At 38.7% G+C, this 20,481-nt stretch overlaps 4 protein-coding genes across 12 annotated transcripts in view; 2 read left to right on the forward strand and 2 right to left on the reverse strand.

Annotated features, from left to right (window-relative positions):
- Positions 1-52: 52 nt before the first annotated feature.
- LOC124185071 (mitochondrial ribonuclease P catalytic subunit) lies at positions 53-3,100 on the forward strand. Of its 3 annotated transcripts, none has more exons than XM_046575433.1 (5): positions 53-192; positions 1,193-2,039; positions 2,126-2,369; positions 2,456-2,592; positions 2,723-3,100. In XM_046575433.1, the coding sequence occupies exons 2-5, from the start codon at positions 1,201-1,203 to the stop codon at positions 3,060-3,062; spliced, it is 1,560 nt and encodes a 519-aa protein (XP_046431389.1). In that variant the 5' UTR covers positions 53-192; positions 1,193-1,200; the 3' UTR covers positions 3,063-3,100. The 3 variants fall into 3 exon arrangements, with proteins under 3 accessions (XP_046431389.1, XP_046431390.1, XP_046431388.1); XM_046575434.1 differs by having other exon boundaries at positions 57-197; XM_046575432.1 differs by lacking the exon at positions 53-192 and adding an exon at positions 224-987.
- Positions 3,101-3,567: 467 nt separating this feature from the next.
- The window catches only part of LOC124185069 (protein sprint), a 101,077-nt gene continuing 84,163 nt past the window's right edge, over positions 3,568-20,481 (forward strand). For 3 of the 5 annotated variants that reach the window (XM_046575422.1, XM_046575424.1, XM_046575428.1), the window contains exon 1: positions 3,569-3,899. The gene's annotated coding sequence lies outside the window, so the exon portion shown is untranslated. Of the gene's footprint in view, positions 3,900-20,481 lie in introns of all 5 variants that reach the window. The other 2 variants (XM_046575421.1, XM_046575423.1) reach the window with 1 other exon arrangement.
- On the reverse strand, positions 10,542-12,544 carry LOC124185075 (general odorant-binding protein 56a-like). The gene is made up of 5 exons (XM_046575450.1): positions 12,339-12,544; positions 12,084-12,156; positions 11,073-11,164; positions 10,867-10,978; positions 10,542-10,750 (listed from the first exon to the last, which is right to left on the reverse strand). The coding sequence occupies exons 1-5, from the start codon at positions 12,384-12,386 to the stop codon at positions 10,665-10,667; spliced, it is 411 nt and encodes a 136-aa protein (XP_046431406.1). The 5' UTR covers positions 12,387-12,544; the 3' UTR covers positions 10,542-10,664.
- Positions 15,152-18,171, reverse strand: LOC124185074 (general odorant-binding protein 72-like). Of its 3 annotated transcripts, none has more exons than XM_046575449.1 (6): positions 17,944-18,171; positions 17,294-17,372; positions 17,064-17,152; positions 15,977-16,088; positions 15,715-15,782; positions 15,152-15,485 (listed from the first exon to the last, which is right to left on the reverse strand). In XM_046575449.1, exons 2-6 carry the CDS (start codon positions 17,367-17,369, stop codon positions 15,468-15,470), a joined length of 363 nt encoding a protein of 120 aa, XP_046431405.1. In that variant the 5' UTR covers positions 17,370-17,372; positions 17,944-18,171; the 3' UTR covers positions 15,152-15,467. The 3 variants fall into 3 exon arrangements, with proteins under 3 accessions (XP_046431405.1, XP_046431404.1, XP_046431403.1); XM_046575448.1 differs by having other exon boundaries at positions 17,856-18,171; XM_046575447.1 differs by having other exon boundaries at positions 17,860-18,170.

Below are 20,481 nucleotides of genomic sequence, written 5' to 3' on the forward strand. Positions count from 1 at the left end.
GCCGCGTTCAAGCCGACTAAACTTGTCGCGGGACTGACGTTCGTGTTTGAATCATTACGCAACACTGATTCTTACTAGTATTAACGCAAGTTAGACAAGTGTGGTTGAAGTAAGATATCGGATGTAGTAATCACGGAACAAAATTAACGTCATACATAACCTCAAAGGCACGCCGGAGTTGGATGAAGTGAGGTTAGGTAATTTGTACATATTTTTTTATTAACCTGAACGCACTTTTCCGAGGTTACTATTCAAAACGCTTTATCTCTGGTACAGGTTTTCTAATTCTTCAATATTTTTTTTTCTCAACTTCCAAAGTAAGCATGTAACAAATCGCTGTTGCAGCATATACCAACGATATGCTTTCACAAACATCTTATAAACTAACAATTTCTTATTGAAGCTTGTTTTGTTTAAACATCAGCAAAAATGACATTTCAAATGTTACTACAGACATTTAATCTCACCATTAGTTTGAAAAACTGTACAGATTTTAGGTTAGATTATTTGTGGGGAATAAAATTGGGGTGAATATGTTCCCATCTTTTCTTCACAGTAGAAAGTTGATTCAGTATAAAAATAATCTTTTCAAGAAATGGGCAATGTATTGGAAAATTTTTTATACTGATTACGCAAATGTTGGAATAAGAACGTATCAAGACTGTGTTGCCAATCCATTAAGATCCGGTCTAACTTTGACTACCGCATGGGGCGTTTATTATATCAAATCTCACAACCCGGACAAACTGAGTTATCTTAGCGCTATTATTAACGCAAATAACTATTTTACCCTCATATCAAGTTCAGTTAGAAACCCTTCCACTTCAGAATATTTGAGAATGATCAACAATTCATTGTCTCAAGGAATCGTTCGCTACTTTAGCTGTGGATTTTTTTCCATCGCATGGATAGACGAATATGATGATATTGTTTCGGTATATAAACGGCAGTGTCGTTATTTAACGATAAGCTGGATGGCATTACCCAGTAAGATTGTGGATATTGGGTTTTTGAATCGTTGGTGGATCCTTGAACAGAAAATGGTTAATTGCGATGTAAATCATTGGGAATTTGAGAAGAAAGCTGACCAAAATGTTGCTAATTTTTTATTCCTAAAGTATTAGGTAATTCCAGTTGGTTGTAATGATGGTTATTGAATACCCTTGGAATTTTTGAACACATTTTGTTTCAGACACAATTATGGCATTTCATAAAATTTCTGTTGGTACAATCATGACCCTCTCGAGGCTTTTAAGCACTTTGGGACGTAAGGCAAACAATGCAGGTATTTCAAAGTTTGAAAACCTAGCAGTCCTCCAAACACTAAAAGGCCAGACAAGTCTAAGCAGTGATCAATGGACGAACTTAAGGAAAGAAATTATGGAGACTGATGTACCAAGTGCGGCAAATGCTGTAGATACTACGATACTTCAATTTTGTTCACACACGGAAAATTTTGAACTTGGCAAATCGTGTATGAAATACTTGAGAGAAAATAATTACGAATTAAATCCGGCACTAGTTGGAGTGTATTTTAAATTATTATACCGAAATAAAGATACTCTCACTGAGGATGAAAAGCAAGAGATTCTAAGCATCTATAATGATCTGCGGCTCAAATATCCGCTTCTTGACGCAACGACAGCGGAGTATTGTGTCATGGTTATTTCTCTTACAGAAAAGTGGCTAGATGTAATAGAATTATTGGAAATGATAAAAATATCTTGTAATGCCGCTTCACGTGCTTACAACGCTGCAATCTCTGCTGCATTTAATAATGGAGACAGTGAATTGGGCTGGAAACTTCTTCATGATATGGTAAAGATAAAGAGAGTACCATCTTCAGATGCATACATAGCATATTTAAATTATTGTCTGCAGAATTTTGAAAAACCTCAAGATCGCGTCCAAGAAATAGAAAAGCTCTTTAATTTTTTTACACAATATTGCTTAAGCCCCAATGAAGATGTCATCAATCAAATTGCAACTATTTTTACCAAGTTGGGATGGGTAGCAAATACTGGCACGGTAGATCTTTCGTAAGTTATTTTAAATTCTAGATAGCTAGAAAATAATTCGAATTTATAATGAATATTGTGAAAACGTTTATTTATATTGTTTACAGAGGTACATGCTGTACCTGCAATCACACACTTTCACCGCCGTCAATAACAGATGAAGAATTTTCCCATTTATCAAAGACGGTACTTGAAAAGGGCCTTGTTGGGCAAGATGCTTACAAAAAGTCATCCCCAGCCGAGGTCCGAAAATTGATCAATTTCGTGAATAAAACCAAACCATATGACATTGTAATCGATGGGCTCAATGTTGCGTACACAAACAATAAAAATATGGCTGGCCCTAGAAATGTAATGTTACCTCATGTGATCATAAATGTCACGATATGTAGCGAAATAACTAATCAAGGCTGAAATTATCTTTAATTGTTTTGCAGCTAGCCTCTCTGGTCAGATCTTGTCTTGATAGAAATCAAATTGTCCTAGTACTTGGCCGAAAACATATGTTAAAATGGCAACGAGAACATATCACTTACATCAAGAATAATTCTTTCCTCTTTCTTACTGATAATCTGTGAGTTTTTGTTCCGTAAATTACACAGTGTTAAGAATAACCATCTAAATAATTTTATAAGTATTAGATTTTTGATGAATATTGAAAGACTTATTACAACAAGAATTAATGATATTTTTCTGTTGTATAGATCATCGGATGACCCCTTTCTTCTATATGCCACACTGGAAAGTGGACCAAAGACGAATTTTGTTTCCTCCGATCTAATGCGACAGCATAAATTTCTTATGGGTGATCCGATGTTGGAGAAAATTTTCAAACTTTGGCAAATGTCTCACCAATGTTTCGTAAAGTTCAATAAAAGTGGCAAACTGACATTCATAAGCCCCTTGAAATTCTCGCCCACTGCTCAAAAAGGCAAGCGTTGCTGGCACATTCCATACGGGTGCGAAACTGACTCGTTAAGGGAATCATTCGAACCACCCACAGCTTGGTTGTGCTTAGTTGAGCCAAAATCTTTCTGTAAATAGTTTTACTTTCAATAAATATAGGCATTATTTACAAGATAGTATTTATTCTCTACAGAGTAACTTACTTAGATTGCAATAATAATACTAGTACCAGTAATAAGAAGAAAGAGAATACTGGTTCTTAAAAAATTGGAAAGAAAAATTACAAATACGACTGTGTGTTCCCTGTTCATGTTTATGAAAATCGTTTATCTTCAGTTCTAATAGTCTAAATTACGACTTATACTAACAATAGAAAAACAATGTTTGAAGAAGAAAAACGGAGTATTCTTGTCAAAGTGTTATTTTCACACGAGATGACGGCCTGCGTGAGGTTGATATTCAACGGCTCATCGCCGCTACAAGAAATATGGATTAAATAGTAGTTAAGTTGTATTTATCGCGTGGTTCGACGCCAGCTCGCGTTCAAACCTGGCGGTTCTGTAACGGCGCCAAAGATGCCGCCACTGGTGAGTGAAGTTGGTAGCAGAATCGCAGCAGCGAGCGGATCGCAGTTTCGTGAATTGCGGCGGCGTGTCACGGTGCAACAGGTGACATGACGTTGTTTATAACTAGTAATAGTTGACAATGAGAGTGGTTTGTACTTAGCGGTGATTCGAATTGATACGCGAGACACTCGTACTAAACGCATTGTGCCGGCGTAACAAAGTGGGCGACGGGACGGGAGGGGGAGTATTCTCCCCGTAGTGAAGTACCGTGCGCGAGTGAGAGACGTGCAGGTGAAGTGCATCCCAGTTAGAACTGTCAAGGTATATTCGACGAACGCGAGAAGGATCTCTCTCTTCACCATTTTACTGGATTCCAAATGGTTGGACGAAATATTTAGCAAAACAAAAGGTTCGTTCCAAATGTCCTTATGAATATCTGGTCCACCGTTACCTGACGTTTAGAGTATCCGTCTCTCGAAGATATAGAAACAACGAGAAACGGATAAACACACGTTTGCAAAGTGAACGGCCTCCATCGCACTGTAATACTTGTTTTCGAGTCGCGTGGGCGAGAGAAAAAATCTTACAATTAGCCTACGCACCTTGAGCGTGTTTTATTTGGTCGCTGCGCTCGCAGCTGCCGTTTGCAACTGCACTCGGTCGGTAATTATCAGTATGTAAACACAAAAATAGGCCACATTTGATTTTTTCAGTTGGACATTAGAGATTTCGCCGATAACAATCTCTGCGTAGACGTGAAAGAAATAGTAAGTCGAGTGTATCGAAATGAAAGCAAAATTGATCGAGTAACATTTTACCGAGTAACGGTACTCGTCAAAATTCCACAGGGTTGATGCTGTGCATTCCTTTGGTAATAATTCTCATCCACCAGGCCGATTTACATCGTGTATTAAAAATAATACAAAGACGACCTCGATTTGTAGTAAATTAACTAAATCGATTTTATTACTGCCGCTATTATTGTCACAGGCATCGTTATTGCTTGCCCGTTTTTTACGACTCGATTGTTTAATTTTTCGACTCCAATGCTGAATGGAATGTGCGTTAATTCACTTGCTGCAATTTTCCGCTCTCTGCGGTGATCCTTAAATGGGAACTATGTTAGATGTGAATACTTGCGTACTCGTTAAACTAACGCATGAGAGCGCAGTGAAAAAATTTGTGGTATTTGATTCGTCTCGTGAAGGGGTCATATTCATTTACAGGCCGTTCATTCCTTCAATTAATCCGATGCAGCGATTTATTTGTGTACGATGATGCCTCTGCGCGTTCGTAGGTATGCAGTATTTATTCACAGTATGACATTGAACGTGTAATAAACATACACACATTCATACATATTTATGTATACGTACTTCCAGCGAAAGCATGTCACGAATTTTATGGCCAGAGATCGTTCTTTCCATCGCTATATTTCAGCATTAACCTTATTTCGGTTCTTATTTAATTTAACTCTTTCATTTTATCCGAATGTTCCATACAACAATCGCTTTGGGTGTACAGAAATTTTAACGAAATGCAAAGTATGGCTTACGCCGATCACCAATTCAAACTACGACGGATGACGTAGACTTTCATGCAACCGCCACAATTTTTATCTCGGCACGTGGTATGTAAATTAATAAACAATTTCGATGTTTTCTCGTAATACGATAATCTGGGCTTCACGAATCACCGAAGTGATGCACCTGAAATTGCGATCGATTGGTCTAATATTGAAATTTCGAAGAGTAAATGAAGAAACTTGGTTATAATAGCTGTATCGAAAAGCACGAACTTGAGACTAAACATTCCACTGATCCATATTCTTTGATTATTATCAGAACTCAGAATAAGCGAAATCTCGAGTTTTGTATCGGGCTCAAGATTGATAAAAATTCCATATACATCCAAAGCGTTAAGTTCACTTTCGATCGATTAATTCGTTCTGTATATATTTAGATTTTTTCACGTTATTACGCACGAGTAGGTATCTTCTCATAATTGGAGCAACGTTACATGATCGATCAATACCCAAACACACCCGGCGATAAGAACTGATCGAATCTAATCTAGCGGCGATGAAATAATGATTTAAAAAAAAAGGAGTCAAACAGATTCTCCGCCCACCTTCTTTTGCTCTGCAGCTATACTAATTAACAATAAATAGCATAAGTCGAGCAGCCTACTTCGCTTGGCGAGTTGTTGTACACGTTTTACCCTGAGCATAATTAGGGCTGAAGTAGGCACCCTGAAGGAGACGAGCTTAACACTACCGGGTGAATAAATACGAAAATGCACCTGGATAAGATAAATTCGGTTTATCACCGCTGCTGTTGTGGACGTCCTGCGAACGGGTGGCACGGCATGTATGCGCCTTTATCGCGCACCTTATAGCCTGTCAACCACCAAGAGATAAGACCTCGACTGCCTCTCTTGTACACGCGTACGAAGGAAGAAAGCCGGTGGTGGAGGAGAAGGTGGAGGAGGAAGAGGACGGACTCGGAGAAACAAAAGTTTCACTGTTCGCATACTTACCGCCCACACGCGTTCGCCCTGAATAGAAAAACAATATGAATTCATATACGCCTCGATGCATTGTTATTTCCTGTATCAACCGAAGTAAAATACATACTTTTATGTATAATAATAACTACTAGGAGAAGAGATTCGCGTGCGAATCAACGAGAATCTATTTTTCACTACAGATGTTGTTTGAATGTTTGAAGAGGAGGATCGAACGATGGCTCTTACGGCACTTCTTGATTCTCCTCTTTGTTTGTTTTACTCCCACCACTTGGGGCAAATTTGAAACGGCATGCTTGTTAACAATTCTTGGATATGTCTATCGTACCAGGCAAGTAGGGAGTCTCATCTGATGCACGGGACATAAAGTGGGACTGCTAAATGATTCAAAGGCGATAAAAATCATTTGTTTATTCATAAGTTCGTGCACAGGGAAATGGGGTCGGTGCTCACCACTTTAATACGGTATATGTACGTCTAACATATTTCCTGCAGCGTAAAGCGTCTTCCAGAGACGGCTGCATGTATGTATTATAATGTACAATTTTTACCTGATTCCTTTTGCGGTTGTTTTAATCGTTGATTTTCACATACCCTGAAGTTTCGATCGAAAGGCATTCTTACGAGGAAAAACTAAATCAATACAACATTCGGCCGTATCAGCTGGATTTTATTTAAGCCTAAGAAAGTTTTGAATGATTTGATAACTTGAGTTTTTACGATAAAAAATGTTCAGTATCCAAGTACGCCCTGGACCTAACGGCAAAATCGTGAATTCATCCGCACCCTGCATGCATACGGACGCTTAAAACTTTCGACAATATCTCGGGTCACGGTTTGGTCAACGTCGCCGCGTCGTTTCAGCATAGTTTAGTCGGTCGCTCCTCTCGCTCCTACGATGGCGAGTCTGGTATGCAGCCTGCACGTGAAATTAACATTGTTCAAATTCCACATGGCCCCCATAAATCATGGGACCGGTCGTCGTAGCCCTAACACGTGGCCCGCAGCCTCAGGTAGGTATATTAGGGCAAACCAATTCGGCGGTTGCACAACGCTTGGTTCATACGGATTTGACATTTCTCCCGTTATTCTCACCAGCTCGTTCGGATAAATTTCTACTTCGTAACACATTCGGTTACATTGATCCGCGTCGATAACGAATGGTATGAATTTTTCGAATTTTTTCACGCGTACCCGTAACACACTAATAACAATTACCTACGCAGAATACTTCGGAGTTTTATCTCGCTATTTTTTTTTTAACACCGAAAAATTATCTTCGCCGAAAAAAAGAATAACCTCCTCGAGACGACGTCGTGGATCAACGCTCGGCGGGTTGCAGGTTTAATCGTCGTCGAAAAAAAACAAAAAAAAAAGATTTCCCCCCTCTAATTGCAAGCGGTAATAATTTCGCCGTAAACCGCGACCCCGTCGTCGTGCAGCTACACAGTTTCATAGTTTTAGTTTCGGTTTCAGTTTCCGGTGTTTATAGGCACCTTTACTGCCAAACGACAGCTAATAAACCGCGGCACGGCCTGTGTTGCTGGGGTGTGGAGGAAAACCCCGTAGTAATAATTATTCGGCCCGTGCTGCCGAACCATTTTCCCTCCAACCAAGCGAAATTATTGTTATTATTATTATAACGACGATTAAAATAATAATAATAATAATAATAATAATAGTTGTATTAATTTCACCGTGAAGTATGGCTCTCCTTCTACCCAATATATCGCTATCTCGGGGCTGCCTTACAACGTGTAACGGTATAGGTATTACGTATACGTGTATAAACGTTCTTTATTAAGCCCTGTGCTATGTAAGAATTATTATACGTGTACGCGGAGCGCGGAAGCGCATTAAATTAAAAGCTCTCATCGGCCCCCCTTTTTTCCCCTCCCGCCCGTTACAACGAGGACTAGTCCCTTCGATTCTTTATTGATCCTCGTTACGCGTAGGTACTCTTATTATTGAATGTATTAAACACAGACGTCGAGGGTTGCGGGAATCGATAACAAGGCAAACATTGCAGTCGAAACTCTGTACGACGACGATCCCCGCGGCTATCGAGTTGTAATTTTTAAACCCCTCCGTATCTCGAAATATGTACCGTACATACTTTCCTTATACACGTACCTGTAATATATTTCCAAAGAAGAATCATTTGTCGGTAATTAAAATACGTCTATGGCGGGGGGCGAAGAAATATCATCTTTTATACATACGTACCTGGCTGATTAATTCTTGGCGTTTTCGTCGGATTGCAAAATAGCCCTGACTTGAATATGCGTACATTATACCTACGTACGCGTGTACCTACATTGGTCTTGCAGCCTCCTCGCCACCACGTACCACCATTATACTCTATGCGCCCTAAAATCGATTCAGAGACACAGACAGGGCATGGACCTCCGCTATCCGTATGCTGTATCCGTCGTAACTTGGGTACAATCGGCGGTTTGCCGTTTCTTAATTTAGCGATACGATTAAGGCGAAATTATAGCGTGACATTATCTATAAGAAGTAGCCAAGTATGATAGCTTCGATAGATCTATATTGTGAGAATACTTTTTACGAGTAAATATTATATTACATCTTCAACTTTCACCCTCATGCTCGTATAAATAACCACTTCAAGGATAAGTATAAAATAATCTAACCTTATCGTACGCGTGAGTACGAATTACTATCTCGTAGTTATAACGACGTGCAGAAATGCTTTGGCGTATTTCAGTCGGGAAGTTATTTTGTTTCTTATTTTTGATACTTTTCCCTGACTGGATATTGTAATTTACTGGTTATTAATACTAAGCCGTGATCAGGTGATAGTGGATGTAATTCTGAAGCGAGTATAATACGAGTTTTCAATTTTCTTACGTAGTAATAAAGTAGGCATCGTGACTAAAAGAATGCGTAATATTACTTGTTTTTACCCATTTCTTGCTGAATTAATTTTATCATCGTATGCAATACGGAGTTGAATAAGCACCTTTAGGTAATCGATTTTCGCGAAACGCCAAAATTGGCGCGGAGGTGTGCAGCCGCGTTAGTAATCCTTGGTTAGCCTTGCGTGATTCTCCCGACGATGATCGGCAAAACGGATAACGGTTAGGTGAGGAGGTTCAATTTCACGTGGGACTCACTCGAAGGTGCAGCAAGAGTCGCTAAACCGGGAGGCGAGCGAGCTACGCCGGATGGACCATATCGGGCAATGGCTGCAGCATCCCGGGGAGGAAGGAGGATGAGGAGGATGAGGAGGATGATGAGGAGAAGGAGGAGGAGGAGGAGGAGGATATTCGCCCGGCGCCACCAACCTAATGGCTAAACGCTGCCAGCTTCGGCTTCTCCATACACTCACGCTTTTATTACCGCAGTTTATCGGTTTATGAGGCTTTCCTATATTTTCACACAGCTAGGATTTCTGTTTCTTTATTTTTTCTCTTCTATCCCTCTACTTCTCACTTGTTTTCTCCCTCTCATTTTTCTCGAATTAAATCTCGCTTTCACCCCCGCCGGTTAATAAGTGCGGCTTATTACATCGAGCTGTTACCTTGACCACCTTCGATTCACAAAATCTAACCTCTGAAATACTTCTCGTCAGCCTGCAGCCAGTACTCTTTTTTCTTCTCATCTTCTTCTTCGCTGCCTTCGCACATGCAACACTATGAATTTTTCGCGCCTGCAACCGCTTAATCAATTCTAATTAGCAATTGGCGTCGTGACGCCGATCGTGTCCGGAGCTTTTTTCGTCTTTCGACTCTGCACTTTACACGCAAGCTTTCGCTGCTGTATTACTCGCAACTGCAGAAATTGATATATCGAGAAACTAGTCGATGAACTCACTCCCGTTTATTACTAAACCTTCTATACTTTCCGAATGGTTCGGCCAATTTCTTCCTTCAGGGTTGATTCAGGTTCTATGCGCAGGCTGCATGTACGTAACGCAGAGAGACAGAGGCTTATCGATTTTCGATATATTTTACCCTGCCGGGGTTTCATCGCTTTTCCCGAAATGAAGTGACAATTACGTTAGGCATTTCCAACCGGCGTCTATTTCCCGACGACTAACAACTCCTCTACGCTACTGCTACTAATGCTGCTGCTGCTGCAGCCTTTCACTGTACTCAAAGTGACGGGTGACTTCGTTACAATAATTTGATCGGATTATCACTCTCTGTAGTGACCCGTCATTCACATATTCTATTTTATCTTATACTATACCATATAATTATCTAAGTGTCTTTGACAGTATAGAACCGGAACTGAAATCGAAACAACCGAACTGAAAATATTTTTTTTTTTGAGCGAAATCTTACTTTGCGTGGAAAAATTTGTTTATTTATAAAAAATGTTACACTTGAACTTTTGGGAGTCTGCCGATCGTGATCATTTGCTGCGTCGAATACTTACAACAAATAAGGAAATATATCTACTTGTTCAAGAGAGATTTATTCATCAATTTTTATAACACTACGAACGTTAATGATACATGTATTAGCTGTAACAGGTGCTCGTTACAATTTTTTTCTACATTATTTTTAACAACTATCACTATTTAAAGTCATCTTAAATTCATACAATCGCATGGTAAAGGATAAAAGGAATGACGGTAAAATACCGACTTACTAGTAATCCTGAATATTCCTCCATTTTAATCCGCCAGTCCAGCCTGCTTCTCGTGATGAACGCATTTCATCAAAGCTCCAGCAACGTTGCATCTTTCGGTCTCGACGACGGCTGATAAGAGAAATAATAACTCTTTATAACCGAGGTTGTAACAATGGGACCGAGTCGTTGTTGTAGTCAAACATTCGTGAGGCGTGTCTGCATCGTAACGTTCCACATTCACGTACCTTCGTCGTAGCATTTATTAGCGATCCTGACTGCTCCTGGCATTTCGCCGGATTCCTCCATGTGTTGTGCGATCGTATCAATCACGTCCTTCCGCAGCTTGTCACCCTGGAGCTGTTAAGAAATATCGTTTCGATTGGCATGGATATCGGAGACTTGAAATTTGTGCGAGTCCTTGCACGCGTGCGAATATAACACTCGTACTTACAACACTTGCTTTCTCAAGCGCGCAGGCCAAGAAACATTTGATTGTTCTATCGGCGCGCAGCTCATCCGTGCCTTGAACTTCCGCAATCATTTCTGCGTAGGGCAAGTATGTAAAGGTATTAGACGGAAATTGAACTCTGAGAAAAGATTTGCCAATAGCCATAAGTAACGTATTCTATTCGAGCAAGCGGCAGCCGTAGGTATTATACACGTAGGATTCGTGAAGTTTTGCGCATTTGATCAATTTTATAAATAATACGTGTAGTTGACAAACCGAAATTGTATAATTTACGCATCGTTCAGCGTAATATGTAATACACTACTCGTCAAAAGTTTGGGAACGCCACTCAAAATTTCTTGCCGCACTAAAAGTTGGATAACGGATTCAAAAATAAAGATAATCAAACGTTCCAAGTGGATTTTCAAAGAGGACATATTTACCATCATTTTGCTTCTTTTAAAAATTTTCTACAATTTTTTTTGACCCCGGTACATATTTTTGAACACGGCCGTTTTCGGCTATTTTTTAGCCGCCAGAAATTGACCCTGCATCTTGGAGAAAAATTTCTACTAGTTTTTTTTCTACGATAAACTTAAGAAGGGTATAAAATCCTACATTCTCGTTTTATAGAAAGCTTCGTACGATTATTTTTTGCCCCGATATTGCACTTTTAGCTAAAAAAGACATAAAAACGGCCATGTTCAAAAATACGTACCTGGACCAAAAAAGAATTATAGAGAATTTCTAAAAAGCAACATGAAGGTAAATTTGTCCTCTTTAAAACGCCGCTTGGAACGTTTGATTATCTTTATTTTCGAGTCCGCTGTCTGATATTCAGTGCAGCAGGAAAATTCGACTCGTTTACCCAAACTTTCGACCGGCAGTGTATTTGCAGAATGTGTTTCGTTCATCGATGAATATCGCGCGTACGTACAGCAATTGCTGATTTTCAATATCCGAATTACTCGATCAGCATATTTCTAAGAAATAAAATTCCGCTCCGTGTATCACCTGGTGTAATTTCCATTTCCTGGGCACATTCCTCCGTGTATTGTTTCCACTTTTCAGCGTTTCCAGCTACCATCTAAAACAAGAATATATACGATATTTTGTAACAAGTATACTTTGTAGTATATACTATTTTTAAACAAAGTTTCGTTATATTTTTTAATAGATTTTTACAAACTTGAAGATACGATCACGTATATTGCCGAATTGTCAATCATTCGTAATTGTTGAAGGAAATGAAAACTTGAAAACACTCACCTGAATAACAGCGAATACGGCGATAAGCCCAAAAGTAAGTCCTCTCATGGTTGGAACGGTGTGCGAACCTTATTTTTCACTAGCTAAACAAACGAATCGTGTATCGCAACTGGACTATTCGTATCGCGTCGCGACTGTATTTATACGACTTACATCGTTCCTGGGTATCGTATAACGATTCGAGGATATTTCACACACGTAAGGGAACCGAAGGCATCTCCCCTCATGTTTGAGTTACGTAAATTGATTTGTAAATGATTGTTTATTAGACGGAAACCGTCCTCCCTCTCAAAGCCATACCGATGTCCCACCGCATGACGATACGATTAACGTACGTGTAACACGTAAGGCCGAACAATACGTCTTTCAATTTTCGCGTCCATCAAATTCATTTAATCACATCGTGCACCTTCGCAATTTACTGTACCAATATAATCTTCGCTTTGATCAATAAACGGTTCAGACACATATGTACATTTAATCACGCATCCCGCATTGACATTAATTTACGCCTAACAATTATTTTTCCATAATCGTCGGACACTAACAATTATGGGCAATAATTAAATAAACATGCCTTTGAATTTAAACGCGATAGCGAAATCACGAAGCCTGCGATCCTATCACAATTATTATTGTTACGTATCATGCAGGATCGTGCATAATATATACCTACGATCATTCAAATGACGGATAAAATTACGCATATTCAACGTGTTTCAAATGGTGCAAGAAAATGATTTCTTTCCTTAATCTGTTTGTTTTTCTCTAGCCTTCAATTATAATTTTGCTATGATATTACTTATATGTGTGTCTTTTTTTTTTACCATCGATTGTCAACGTAAGTCCTGCCCGGTAACGTTCGAAATTTTCGAAGGTGACAAAATCATTTGATTAATGACAAATCTGTAGTTTCTTATTTCAATAATATCTCGAGTTGAAATGATTTTAATTAATTCATGTAGTTTACTCTAATTGAAGTGAGTGAGTTTAAAAAAATTGCAATTCATACTTTTGTATTTCTTGTTAATTGATATTAATTTTTTTCAATCAAACTTAATTTTTTTAATTTTAATTTAATTATTTTTTCACTACGAGCAGATAATTCTGACACGAATTCCAAATCAATTCAAATCAACATGACTTAACTTTTCATAGTCCGGTTATTTCTCAGTTAATTCTCATCGTTATATAATTATTTCACAAGTCAATTGAAACATCAATTCAGCAAGTTATTTCCGCCTCGAACACGAGGCTGACAGTGACGTCGATAGGAAATTGGGGGATTACGGTTGTGAAGTCTTCGAAACTGAAAATGACAATAAAATGATTGTCCAAATTCTGTAGTAATCTTCAAAATTAATTCTACATTAAATAACGATCATTTTCTGCTGGTTCGAAACGCGGTTGAAGCTATAATCTATATTTGTGTGAAAACGTTATTTAATAAACGACTATACATATAATGCTAAAAATGCTGAGATTTTCGAGTATATTATAAAAATTAATAGCGTGCACAGCAGTGTCCATTAGTATTTTCCGAAGGGATTATCGAAAAAATGTAATTCCTTTCGATTAAATTTGTTCGATTTTTCTTAGGGAAAAAAAAAATTACCGTTAACAGCTTTATAATCATTCACATATAATAATATGTATGTAAACGCGCATATCGTATAAACCCATCAGGTTTTCAACTCGTTGTCAGCCAGTCTCATGTATACGAGCCCGTCCACGATTTTTGTACTTTCAAGTTAACGAGGCTTGAGATTCATTCCGCGTTTTATCCCAACTTGGTTCCCAAGTTCTCACGGCAACTTTTTCTCTTTGTCGCGGCCACTCGACGACGACAACTGCCTCAATTCTAGCTCTTTGCATTCAACTTCCGGTGCTCGTACACGCAGCAAGAAAAAGAACGACCGCCTGTTTCACGGCCATTTTTAGTGCGGCAACAATTTTTTTTGCTATCCAATAACGGTACGTAAGAATATTTTTCTAAAACTTTCCTCATCGTCCAGTTTGATTTTGACGATAATTATAGGTACGTACTTCTTGTTTTGGCGGGACAAAAAATGTACTCTTTCAAATATATATTTTTTTACTAATTTCAAAATTATTCAAAACGTCGTAATACAGATATTACGTGCATAATATCCCGTATAATATGTAGCTATGAATGGAATTCCCTTCAAGAAATTCATCTCGATGGTACTTGAACAGCCTGTATATATAAATGTACATACCTAAGCTTGTAGGTTAGATAATGGAGATAATCTGTACCCACCAAAGCTTCGCGATTGTATTATATTCTAAGCCATCTTCGGTCGTATCTATATCGTATTACAGCGCCTACTTGAAGGCTCGTACAGACAGATAGCGAACGTATTTCGTATCCACCATGCAGGAAAAAACAATAGACAATCGACCTACTATAAATTTCAAGCATCGCGATCATCTGATCGTGACTCTCTCTCTTTCTCTAGACATTTATGGCGACGGTAATGTTATTATATACATTTAATATCTGACCTATCTCGATAATTTGGATTCGTACCTTGACCGTCATTAATACGAAGAAATATAATTGAAGAAAAATTATATAGCCAGCGGGTGATTGCGATTGATTAATTCTAGACGTCACGCGTGTACGATGTTTGTTATAAGAACAGAATCATTATAATACAAGTAATTTAGAGTGGAATTAATGTTTTTCGTTTACTTGTTCGTACATCATTTAATTGTATCTCAAATGTACAAAAATCACCAGTTGCCATTCAAGAATTTATTTTCGAAATGGAACAGATTTTGAAAATCGATTATTCGAAAAATAATTTATTTCTATCGTTTAGTTACTTTGATTTACGTAAATTTTTTACATCGATTCGTTACACAATATAATACAGTGTTGCTTATAATTTTAAATTATTTATTCACAATCTCATTACTTATAGGTATAAAGATGGGCTATAAAACAACTTATATACGTATAACGTAAAATCATAACGTATAATACATCGTATGTTCCGTAGCGCGTTACTTCATCGTCTTGCAAAATAACTACAGCGCCTTACAATTAGATCGATGCTATGCTCTTCGCTCGGTCGGCGACGTATTGACGCATTTTTAGGCACGTCACGGGAAAAAGTATACCTGAAAACAGAATAAAGCGTATAGTTTGCGATAAATAACGTAAACTCGGAAGATTTAATCGATGTACAAAAAACACGAATGTCTATGCGAATAAATTTCACGCATGATCCATCGTTCAATAAATATCCATGCTAAAGAGAAGGAGATCGAAAAGAATAAAAAAATTTAAAAAAAAAATAGATCGCGGGAAACCCCGTTTGTATAAAATTCGAACACGGTAGTCACAAACCTCTTTGTCCATTTCGAAACCACATTTAGCGAATTGCCATGCTGCCTCGCAATCGTCCTCACTCGTCACTTCGGGGTTGAAGATAAATAAATAAATGAATAAATGAATTAAAATAATGTGGAAAATAGCAAAATATCCATGTAACAATTTTACGCTGAATATAATCGCTGCGTTAGATTAGTCAATGTTTTCTTACCGCAGGATTAATTAACTATATTTTAAACTATACGAGATATCGAATGGGTTACATAGGTGCACATACTTTGCGCCGCACAGTCGATGCTCACGACTTTTGCTCGGTCGATTAATTCTATCGGGAGTAAGGCTTCTACTTGGGCTGCAGCGGCGGCGCTGCTGTATCTACCATTTTTCACCTGCGTGGTAATAAGTGTCGAATAATGATTGTAACAATAGGGGTGCGGGTTAAAGACAAGAATAGCCGATTGATGGTAGGACCAAAATATCAGATTTCGAATGACGCCGTAATCTAATTTGTAGAATCTTCAAAATTTACGAAGTCCAACTATAGAGAGTTAAAAATATAGAAAGATGAAATATAAAAAGGTCAGAACAGAGAACGGCAAAATCTAGAATCTGTATACGATTCTATATTATCGAGACTCATACTGACGATTCTACGTTTTGTAATTCTATGTTCTGACTATTCTATTATTTGAATTCTCCATACTTTGACCTTCTACATTTTATAAATTCTACAAATAAAATTTTCGCCTCTTCGAAAATTCGATATTGTGTTCGTTCCACGTTTCGATCTTTCTATATTTTTATCCTCACCATAGTAATAGTAATAATGGAATTTCAAACAGGCAAGAAATTGTATTCTACATGATATGCAAAATTTCATTCCCCGAAGACCTCACAAAGGTATACGAATTATCAAAAAAATAATAATACATCCAACAGATTGAATTTGAATGTCTGGCGTTGAATGTTCATGACAATTAGATATTTTACATTTTTTTTCGCCGCAACGGAGCTCCAAGTTTTTAAATTACTGTCAAAAATTTTCGACTTACATGTGAATTAAGAAAAACAATATCGCGAATAAGTCTCGGATTTCGAAGGATAAGAATTTTTTCGAAAACGGGTGTCAACGAATTAAGACTACAGCTGATTATTAACGACTAATTAGCAGCAAATTACAGTCCCATCCAAAATGACTAACCATTAACTCTTGGTAGTTATCTAGAATTAACCTATCATAGTTGTGTAGAAAATTTGACACGCGGCAAAATTAAATTTTTCATGGCTTATCAGCGGCTATTTATCCAAAAGACTAGATTTTGGTATCTGTGAGTGGTTGTGTTAACTTAACGAACGTGTCTCACCGTCTTCATCATGCCCATACAGCACAATAAATAGCACATCAATGCTCTATCCTCGGCAAACACGCCCTTATGCGTGTCGTCGATTAGATCTGAAAAATGAAAACGAATTGTCTTGGTTTCGATTCATGAATGACGATCCTTATACCGTGTCAATGATACCCCGATAACGATGATCATTTCAATTAGCATCGCATATTGAATAGAATTATGTGCAAAGTATAAAGTGTCACCTGTGCTAACTCCTACTTTAGCGACGCACGCTTTCCTCACCCCTTTCAAGGCATTCTTAATCTGTGCCACGGTCATCCTCTTGAAACAATAAACAATTCATTAATTAAGAATGATGATGCGATGATGAGTTGTCACAAGCTTTATTCTATCCCCCCCATTATTATCACTACCGTATTATTGTCTTTTAGTTACGTATCTAGTATCATGACTGTAATTATATCCCAAATTATCGTGATATTGCTTTTATACATTGGCTTGTAAAATTAAATTTAAACAAACGAAACAAAGCTTCGTAGCGCGACCAATTTTCACTACGTTGATTAAAGTTTTAAACGTTGCTTTAGAGCACAAATTCGTTTCACCTATATCGTGATCATTTTTGTCACTGTATTAAAAATCGCGTGATGTGCTTGGTTGAATTTTTGTTCCGCCTTTTTTAATAATTTCCATTTCTTTTTTGTCATATTTTGCTATGGTTCCTTTTTTCTTTTCTTTCGTCCGACTTGGCGCCGCTATTATAATATATTGATGTACGATGCAAGGCTTTACTGTATTCTCTACCTACACTTTCGACATCGACGAAGTGAGAAGCGAGGACTAGCGTCAGTACAAGAACAAAAGCTTTCATATTTTACTTTGTGCTTTGTACCTAAAACACGGTATACTTGTTCCTCTCCCTCTCTCTCTCACTCTCCCTCTCTCTCTTTCTCTGCGTCAAATATCACGCTTTTGCTCCGTATGTAAGTCGCGTCGTCGCGATTTAAGCGACGTCGCAGGTTCTTACGCGAGTCTGAATTTTACAAAGAACTGTATAATAAGAGCAAACGCGAGGCTTGAGACTCGCTGTGGAAAATGTACGTTTTAAGTACTTGCGAAGGATCCAGACAGTCCCGTTTTATAGTTTTCCGACTCGCCAGTGGAACGTTTCAAATTGTACGGTAGTGGAAGATTTTCAGGTGAGCCCGGTACTTTGACACGTGTAATTTCAATTCCAACACCCAATTACCGATGCAGGAAGAGAAGCACGCCGTTTACGCAATCTGAGGTATTACGATGAGAGGAGAATCAGTGACATTACGCGTATCTGAATTAGACGTAATTGATGTTTACCGTCGGTTAATACAATACCTATTCAACGACAGCAAAAAGCATATAGGCACATACGTAGCAAATTGTAATTCTGGGCACGTTTGTATTAAGTAATTCAATTGCACGTTTTATGGTGAACTTGTAACAATACACCCACGTGTGCAGTCGTGGTGTGTACCAATAAGGTAGGGTAGGGGTATCTGCATTCGGGGAGGAGTGTGCATGAATAAATTTTTGATCAACCTACTCGAAACTTTACGAATAATTACAAGTTCCATACATCAAATGTTTTTCAATTTCTTACGCATGCGTTTGATTTTTTTTCGAATTATTGAATTAACCGCATTGTGTAGGTTTAGAAAATCTCGAAAAATATGCTATGCAATTTTTCTCGAGTGTAATATTGTTGTGCAAACCGCGTATACGATATTTTATTTAAGCATTAATCACGAGGAGGAGCCGATTCAGACCGTTGCCGCGTGTTTCGCGAGACATTTTTTCAATTTTAATATAAAAGGGTGGGAGACGCGAGTCTGTGAATTTCTCTCAGTGCTGCAGAAGTATAAGTAGGATGGTTCTGCAGACGGAGGGACAGAGTTCGAGAAGAAGAGGGAGAGAGAGAGAAGGAGAGAGGGTTGATAAACGGGGTGCGAAATACTCCTGGATAATTTTGAACCTGCTCTTTGGACCTCAACTGTCATTTCACATCCACTAACGCACACCAACCCCTTTGGCACTTTCGGTTGATTTCACCGTTCAAAGTTTTCGCCCTTGTCGCCACTCCGTACTCCCTTATACGTATACGTATACATGTATATGCCTTCCCCGAAAACCAAAGTAATTCCCGTAACTTTGTGCGGGAAAACAGGATTGTTAACCATAAAAGGGATGCGAGGCGGTTCGGAATTGAACCTTTTTTTGTTGTACGGAGAGCCGGTGAAATTGGTAACTGTAGGATATAGCGCGGGGTGGAGGGAGAAGAGTTGAAAGCTCCCCGGAATCACTAGTCTTAATTGCCAATCGCACCAAACTAATCCCTGCTCCGATTTATTCGACTCTTTTTTACAATTTTTAATTTTTTTTTTCCTTGTTCTCTCTTTCTTGTCTCTCTTAATCCTCTTCGTTTGTAGTTTTTTTTTTTTCTTCATTTCCGAGCTATTCGCGTTGTTAGACATATCTAAGGCTATCTTCTAAATTGGTATAAAAAAACAAAAAAAAATAAATAATTAGCAAAATGAAAATGATTCTCCTCGTTTAGATCATAAAATAAGAAAACATTGAAATTTACGACCTTCCGCGACGTATACGGACTGAGTTCTGGAAATAAATGTTATTGATTAGGACTCGACCTTAGTTGTACTTTACTGCGTTGTTCCTTTGTTTCGTCTTTCCTTCTTTCCTTGTCTCCTCCTCCTCCTTCGCAGCAGCAGCATCGTCCCAAGTACGACCGCCACTCCGTGCTAATGTCAAACCCTTGTATCATGGGGAGGGGGTGGGAGGGAAGAGAGACGGAGATACATCCCGAAGGAGATGAGGAGATGAGGAGTGAGTCGAGACGGCGAAGGAGGTTGGCCGGTTGGGTATAGAAGGGGGGCAAGGAACACCCTCCGGAGGAGCATCTGGCCGGAACCCCTCGTCTTCCTATCTCGTGTTCGTTGAGCTTCCTCGGTTCCCGAGTTCTTCCTCTCCTTCTTCTTCTCCTCCCTCTCCTCCTCCTGCTCCTTCTTCTTCTTATTTTTCTTCTCCTCCGAGCCGCCCATTAGTTCAAGGAGCACTTTTGCGAAATGTCGATAATTGCATTTTTTCCTTGCCGATTAATTTTTCCCCCCACTGTTGCTGCCGCTGCTGCTGCTGCTTCTTCTTCTTCTTCTTCTTCTTCTTCTTCTTCTTCTTCTTCTTCTTCTTCTTCTTCTTCTTCTTCTTCTTCTTCTTCTTCGGGACGCCCTGCCGTATTTATTATAGGACTCGCCGTTCCGGCTCGGACTGCACCGAAATTCCTCGTCGTACGTGTAATTATTATGATTTAATGTATACGCGCGAATGCGACACCCACTCGCATACCATGATTCACAGATAAACCGAACGTAATTCTTGCCCC

This window comes from Neodiprion fabricii, chromosome 6, assembly GCF_021155785.1.
Source record: "Neodiprion fabricii isolate iyNeoFabr1 chromosome 6, iyNeoFabr1.1, whole genome shotgun sequence".
Taxonomy (NCBI): domain Eukaryota; kingdom Metazoa; phylum Arthropoda; class Insecta; order Hymenoptera; family Diprionidae; genus Neodiprion; species Neodiprion fabricii.